General features: G+C 45.7%; 1 protein-coding gene across 1 annotated transcript; it reads left to right on the top strand.

The window, feature by feature from the left end:
* The first annotated feature begins 4,174 nt into the window (after positions 1-4,174).
* Positions 4,175-7,455, top strand: LOC133568018 (leucine-rich repeat-containing protein 30-like). The gene has a single exon (XM_061919708.1). It carries the CDS (start codon positions 4,360-4,362, stop codon positions 5,245-5,247), a length of 888 nt encoding a protein of 295 aa, XP_061775692.1. The 5' UTR covers positions 4,175-4,359; the 3' UTR covers positions 5,248-7,455.
* The last annotated feature ends 607 nt before the right edge of the window (positions 7,456-8,062 follow it).

The raw sequence follows: 8,062 nt of genomic DNA, 5'->3' as shown, positions 1-8,062 counted from the left end.
TTAATGGTAAGAAGTTTTTTTATTTATTATTGGTTAGTGCGGGGCTTGCCCTCCTGGGGGTTCTTCGGATCACCAAGCACCGACATGAGAGCCTGTTTCAGGGTTGCAATATTGTTTTATTCTTCAATGAATCTCTCAGTTGCTTTCCAGAAATTGTATTTCCAGCCCCGACCCCATCTCTCCTCCCGGCTGCTGCTTATAACAGAGCGACAGGTGATTAGATAACAAGGCCCAGCTGGGCCATCTACGCACCTGTCGCTGCAGGCCCGCAGGCCACGCCCCCTCCACAGTTAGCTTCAGAATAACAAAGTTATTACAAAGAATAAGAGACCTATTATACTCTAGAAATGTTGATCTTACTTAAAAATGCACGTGTTTAGTTGTGTTCAGTGTTAAAAAAAAAGATTATATGGCTCTTACGGAAATATATTTTAAAATATTTGGCTTTTTGGCTCTCTCAGACAAAAAGGTTCCCGACCCCTGGCCTAGAGGTTGGGTCTTGGGCGCAGTTGGGTGTTTCCAACAGGACAATGACCCCAAACACACGTCAAAAGTGGTAAAGGAATGGCTAAATCAGGCTAGAATTAAGGTTTTAGAACGGCCTTCCCATAGTTCTGACTTAAACGTGTGGACAATGCTGAAGAAACAAGTCCATGTCCTTTGGGGTCGCGGGAGGCGACGGATGCCTATCTCAGCTGTATCCGGGCAGAAGGCTTATATACAAACCCCGTTTCCATTTGAGTTGGGAAATTGTGTTAGATGTAAATATAAACAGAATACAATTATTTGCAAATCCTTTTCAACCCATATTCAGTTGAATACGCTACAAAGACAACATATTTGATGTTCAAACTCATAAAGATTTTTTTTTTTGTGCAAATAATCATTAACTTTAGAATTTGATGCCAGCAACACGTGACAAAGAAGTTGGAAAAGGTGGCAATAAATACTGATAAAGTTGAGGAATGCTCATCAAACACTTATTTGGAACATCCCACAGGTGTGCAGGCTAATTGGGAACAGGTGGGTGCCATGATTGGGTATAAAAACAGCTTCCCCAAAAAATGCTCAGTCTTTCACAAGAAAGGATGGGGCGAGGTACACCCCTTTGTCCACAACTGCGTGAGCAAATAGTCAAACAGTTTAAGAACAACGTTTCTCAAAGTGCAATTGCAAAAAATTTAGGGATTTCAACATCTACGCTCCATAATATCATCAAAAGGTTCAGAGAATCTGGAGAAATCACTCCACGTAAGCGGCATGGCCGGAAACCAACATTGAATGACCGTGACCTTCCATCCCTCAGACGGCACTGTATAAAAACCCGACATATGTCTCTAAAGGATATCACCACATGGGCTCAGGAACACTTCAGAAAACCACGGTCACTAAATACAGTTGGACGCTACATCTGTAAGTGCAAGTTAAAGCTCTACTATGCAAAGCGAAAGCCATTTATCAACAACATCCAGAAACGCTGCCGGCTTCTCTGGGCCCGAGATCATCTAAGATGGACTGATGCAAAGTGGAAAAGTGTTCTGTGGTCTGACGAGTCCACATTTCAAATTGTTTTTGGGAATATTCAACATCGTGTCATCCGGACCAAAGGGGAAGCGAACCACCCAGACTGTTATCGACGCAAAGTTGAAAAGCCAGCATCTGTGATGGTATGGGGGTGCATTAGTGCCCAAGACATGGGTAACTTACACATCTGTGAAGGCACCATTAATGCTGAAAGGTACATACCAAATGCTGCCATCTAAGCACCGTCTTTTTCATGGACGCCCCTGCTTATTTCAGCAAGACAATGCCAAGCCCCATTCAGCACATGTTACAACAGCGTGGCTTCGTAAAAAAAAGAGTGCGGGTACTTTCTTGGCCCGCCTGCAGTCCAGACCTGTCTCCCATGGAAAATGTGTGGCGCATTATGAAGCGTAAAATACGACAGCGGAGACCCCGGACTGTTGAACGACTGAAGCTCTACATAAAACAAGAATGGGAAAGAATTCCACTTTCAAAGCTTCAACAATTAGTTTCCTCAGTTCCCAAACGTTTATTGAGTGTTGTTGAAAGAAAAGGTGATGTAACACAGGGGTATGTATATATATATATATATATATATATATATATATATGCCCTGCGATGAGGTGGCGACTTGTCCAGGGTGTACCCTGCCTTCCGCCCGATTGTAGCTGAGATAGGCGCCAGCGCCCCCCGCAACCCCGAAAGGGAATAAGCGGTAGAAAATGGATGGATATATATACACACACACACACACACACACACACACACACACACACACACACACACACACACACACGTTGTACATATTTACCAAAAAAGCCCGCATATTATCTTTGGGTTATAAAGCGTATCATCAATATTGGTCTTAGGGATGGGTACCGTTCACGTTTGAACCGATACGGTACCAATTCCTGGTACCTGATACTCAATGTTCCATACCTTTGTGTGTTTTCATATGTTAATAAATGTTAATTTGTCTAAGAATACCATCTTTATGAACAGTTTAACGTTCAAAAGTGAGCTGATATTGATAACTGTGCTGTGCAGCCAGGCTCGACTTTTGTTGAATCCTACAAAGTGTTTGGACTCTAAGTATTGTACTTACAGTAGCTGTTTTATTGTAACGGCATCTCAGTTGTAGTTTTCATGACCAAAATCTGAGGTGTTTTTAATTGCTATGTAAAATCGACAAATGCTAACAAATAGCATAGAGCTAGTATATTTGTAGCATAGAGCTAGTATATTTTGAAAAGTAAAGTCTCGGTTTTGAGGGCTTTCTATCAGGCATGTTTGACTTGTTTGCACGGAAAAGTACAACTAAAGGCAGTCCACTACGAATATGCTTGTTTGCCCACCAAGTGCTTGAGCCGGTGTGGAGTCTGCAACAGTGACATCACATCAACAACGGTATGCAGATATGGTAGTTTGGTTGATATTCTACCCATAAATTGGAATTCCGTAATAATCTGTGACTGGTGTTATATGGTAATATATTGCAATATTTTGTGTGATATATCTAACAATCCATCCATTTTCTACCACTTGTCCCTTTCGGGTCGCGCGGGGGTGCTGGAGCTTATCACCGCTCCATTCGGGCGGAAGGCGGGGTACACCCTGGACACAGATAGACAGACAACATTCACACACAAGGGCCAAAATAGTGACATACTTTGTTTATATTAGATTTTTGATGTCTTATTATCAATTATTTTTAAATAAAAAAAATTGTATAAACATAAAATGAAAGCTTTTGTGAATGTGTACATTTTTCTTTCTGTAGCTGACAATGTAAAAAAAAAAAAAAAATTCATAAATCAGGTTAATATTGTGTGGAGAGGCGGAGCCGACGGTCCGACAGAGGACGCTGGAGATGGCGGCGAGGAGGCGGAGAATGCGAGCGAGAGGCGAGGCGAGGCGTGCCGGGAGCGACGCCACAAGCGAGATCAGGTGCGTGGATGGCGCACCTGGACACAATTAATGAATAATCTCGCACTGTTAAAAGGGGCGGCAGTTGTGAACGTGAGAGGGAGTGGTGGCGAAACGAGGAAAGACAGTGAGAGGCAGATGCAAAAGATGTGGACGGCTGAAAAGCAACCCGCAAAATACTTTTCTTATTTGCATAAATAAAGAAGTTTACACCTGCTCGCAGATGTCCTTCCTTGGTGGTCCTGGGAACCCGCACGACGGCTTGAGTCCGTCACAATTGCCATGCATTTATTTTGAAGATTATTTTTGCACCGAACAGGAAATCATTGTGCGTGTACTGAAACTAGACCCTACTGCACTGTGATAATAATGAAATTAAAAATACTTAAACCAATCTGCCAATCTGCATTTTTGGATACTAATATGAACCCAGTGGACCAATGACATAAGCTGTAGTAACAGCTCTATCAACGTTAACATTTGAACTTTTCCCCTCTCATGTTTACACACTTTTTTCAACTTTTGCTGTAATATTTTTTCAGTTCTCTTGTCCAACTTCAGTTCTTAGAATAAGTCAATAAAACTTAAGCCGCAGACCACAAACTGCCCCCAGGGCCGCACTTTGGGATGAGATCATAGCAGAGACCTCAACTGGTTAAGCTGGCCCCCTCCTACTCGGAGCTCAGAGAGAGGGTGGGGAGCACGGTTCTATCTGTGGACCTGAGAAGTGACAAGGCCAGCTGAGGAATGAAAACCGAGTAAGACAGGCACTTTGTCCTGGGACCATGCGCAAGTCACCCTAGTGCGCTCTTAGCTCCGCCAGGATTCAAAGCTGCTGAGGTTCCACCCGGACTCAAAGATGTTCCGAGCAAGCAGAGGACGCTATCTTTAATAAGAATCCGGTTGGGAATGGGCGGGAAGCAGTCTCGCGGCTTCTCCAGCAGAGAACTGAGCGAGGTGAGCGTGATTCAAGGCAGCGGAAACGACCAAGCCGGCTTGTCGTCTGCCGCGGAGAAAATCCGCCGACACGCCACGGTGCACTTCGGCTACAGCACCCTAAGCTTGGCCATGCGGGGCCTGGATGACGCCCCAGCCGAGCTGTGGGAGCTGCGAGAGCTGCAGAAGCTCAACTTGTCCATGAACTGTTTGTGCTCGCTGCCACCCGCCCTCAGTGCCCTGGACAACCTGGTGGTGCTCAACCTGTGGGGCAATAACCTGACCAGTCTGCCTCCCGAGATCGGACTCCTGAAGAAGCTCCGTGTGCTCTTCGCCTGCCGCAACCGCTTAAGCGAGGTACCCGAGGAGCTGGGCTCCTGCGCCGGCCTGGAGGTACTCAGCCTGGCCAACAACCAGATCTCCAGCCTGCCGGGGAGCTTGGCAGCCATGCGCAACTTGACCAAGCTCAACCTGAGCCACAACCGCATCGCCCACATCCCGACCTGCGTCTACAGCATGAAGGGCCTGGTCTTTCTTCACCTGGCCTGCAACCGTCTGGAGACGATTGCCGACCAGATCCAGGACTTGGTCAACCTCAAGATCCTCATTGTGGAGGGGAACAGCATCCACACTTTGCCTAAGACACTGTGCTTCCTGGACTCCTTGGAGCTCCTCAACGTGGACTTCAATGAACTGCAAAGCGTGCCAGGGGAAATGTATCTGCTGAGTCGGCTCAGGAAGCTGGCCTGCCACCCTATGGACAAAGGACTCCATATTGTACATAACCCGCTTCTCAAGCCCATTAAGGAGGTGCTGCAAGGAGGACTTAGCTCCCTGTACAACTACCTCAAACCCACGTGAATCTCTACCTCTGTTTTGTCCGACACCGGGCACGTGGGTGGTCATGCTGCCATCCCAAGCCCTCCCCCGGCCGACCACGTATGCCATCCATACCCCTGTTACAGTGGTGTTACATCACAGGGCATCACACAAATAGATTTAAGCGTTTGGCTGTAAATAAACACCGACAAACCGCCGTCACGCCTGCAATGCATAGCGCGCGTGTGTGGGTAATCCGCAGTTAAGGGTTGAAATGAGTCGGAAAAATTCACAGGCCCACATTTGGAGGCTGATTAGTGTCGGTGGTGGGCTGAGGGGGTATCACACACACGCCGTGGTGCATTCAGGTCATAGGGATCAGTTGTGTAAAGTCGAAGGAAAGAACAGTAAAGCAGCATCAGAAGTGAGAACGGACATTATGCAATAAAGACCAGATTACGAAAACGGTGGTACAACGAAACTTTGTTTTCCGCACAAACCTGTTCAAGATTAGACAAACAAACAGTGTACAGGGTTACAGAACAAGAACGCTGATGGGTCGCCAGTAAAAGATGGAAAAAAGGTCAACGCTGGGGAAGGATGAATAAAAAAAATATAATCCAGACTGGGCTCCTAAGGGGGTCCAGTTTGGAGTGAGAAAAAACCTCCATAGCAAAGCACATATTACAACATACATCTCGAGATATCTAGCAACAAAAGGAAGGTATGTAAAGGTCATGGTGGTAAGCCGCAGCTCTCAGGCGCTGACCATCTATTCATCACCCCTAAGGGATTGCATTCAGGGCGTTAGATTGGGGGACAGGAGGGTGTATGTGTGGCGTATATTTATGTGTGTGTGTATAAGCCTGTAGTGTGTCTCTGTTCCGCGGCCTTGATGTATTTGCCGTCGCTAGTCCAAAGTTCACAACAACAGGTGTGTGTCCATGAGAGACAAGAAGGGAGTTTGTTGTGTCTTCCTGCAGTGATCTTCGGGAGAGTCTCGAAGCCAGGGAAAAAAACCCAAGTTAAAATGATTTGTATGCGAGTGAAAATAAAATTTGCTTTTCACTCTAAAATTGTCTATGACTGGTCCTCAAAAACCTGCGGGGTAGACAGTCCGATGTCAGTTCTTCCCGCATCCTCCAATCATTTGTGGCAGCTTTGGGGTACTTTGAAGACCGCCAGCAACGTCCAATTTGTCGACAAACCAGAGCAACGCTTAGTCCAATCAGCAGATGTCCTGGTGTCATAATTCCGATAAGTAGATATCTTCACGTCGTCGACAGAAAAGGGTCGCCAGGCACGCGGTCCTCCTTCTTCTCCCAAGAGTCCGTGGTGTGTCCAGCAACAACCGCTTCGTCACGACAGCAGGTTCCCCCCAAACTCAAAATCTTGTCAATTTTGTTGAGGCCAGTTAAATAGTTCCAATGTTTAGATTTGGAGAGCAGTGCAAAAAGAGGCGAAGTGAAGTGAAGTGAAGTATATTTATATAGCGCTTTTCTCTAGTGACTCAAAGCGCTTTACATAGTGAAACCCAATATCTAAGTTACATTTAAACCAGTGTGGGTGGCACTGGGAGCAGGTGGGTAAAGTGTCTTGCCCAAGGACACAACGGCGGTGACTAGGATGGCGGAAGCGGGAATGGAACCTGCAACCCTCAAGTTGCTGGCACGACTGCTCTACCAACCGAGCTATACCGCCCCACAAGGCAACAAGAAAGTTAAGACAAGACAAAACAAAGAAGCAAGCAGGACAGGAAAGGGGAGCGTTCACCCTCGGTGAGCGCCAGAGAGAGAAAAAAAAAAGTTAATTCGTCGTAAAAATGTCTGTGAGAGTTAATTAAAAAGGTGTTTTATTAAGTGGTATATGTCGACAATCCTGACCAACATGTTAAGTCCCTTTGAGAGATGTAACCCAATTTGAGAAACACTTCTTCTAGCTTATTTGGGGGAGCCTTTCACATACTAACATCTTTAAATAATGATATTCACTACTATTGTAATTGTTGTATGGTATTGTAAATAAACTTGAAACTTGGTCGACTAAAAATTGATTTTGAGTTTGGTTATTTTGTCAAATTTCTTATAAGGTTTAGGAAGGGCGTACTGATCCGATATTTTTTTATTTATTTTTGTCCTGTCCAGCTTCTCAGGCAAATCATATAGTTCAGGGGTGCCCATTACGTCGATCGCGAGCTACCAGTCGACCGCGGGGGGTGTGTCAGTCGATCTCCAGCCAGGCTTTTAAAAAAAATAGACCTAAAAATGAGTGATCATCAATCTTCACCAAGACGTCACTTAAATGACATTCACGGTACCGGAGGGTCTTGTGAGATGACGCTGGCTGCTGCAAGATCATTATTATGAAAATATGACCGAGAGGAAGGCGAGAAACACTTTTTATTTCAACAGACTCTCGCGCCGTACCTTCCGTCAAAACTCTAAAGGCCGACTGCACATTTCCTATCTTCACAATAAAAGCCCTGCTTCATGCTGCCTGCGCTAACTAAATACAGAGTCTCGGAAAACTGGCGTGCACAAGCGATCCCTCAGAAAGCTGGCGTGCACATCACTTGTGCACGCCAAATTTCCGAGACTCTTATTTTGTTAGCGCAGGCAGCATGAAGCAGGGCTTTTATTGCAAAGATAGGAAATGTGCAGTCGGCCTTTAGAGTTTTGACGGAAGGGACGGCGCGAGAGTCTGTTGAAGCAAAAAGTGTTTCTCGCCTTCCTCTCTGTCATTTTTTCATAATAATGAACTGGCAGCAGCCAGCGTCATCTCACAAGACCCTCGGGTGCCGTGAATGTCAATCAAGCAAGCTACGGAATTTGCCGCCAATGTTTTTCTTGTAAAGTGT

This window comes from Nerophis ophidion, linkage group LG14, assembly GCF_033978795.1.
Source record: "Nerophis ophidion isolate RoL-2023_Sa linkage group LG14, RoL_Noph_v1.0, whole genome shotgun sequence".
Classification (NCBI taxonomy): domain Eukaryota; kingdom Metazoa; phylum Chordata; class Actinopteri; order Syngnathiformes; family Syngnathidae; genus Nerophis; species Nerophis ophidion.
The sequence above is the reverse complement of the archived record's forward strand: the minus strand, read 5'-3'. Positions and strand labels throughout refer to the sequence as shown.

What these genes read in the sequence shown, in the direction of transcription:
- LOC133568018 (XM_061919708.1), top strand. Translation starts at nt 4,360, where the DNA reads ATGGGCGGGAAGCAGTCTCGCGGCTTCTCCAGCAGAGAACTGAGCGAG.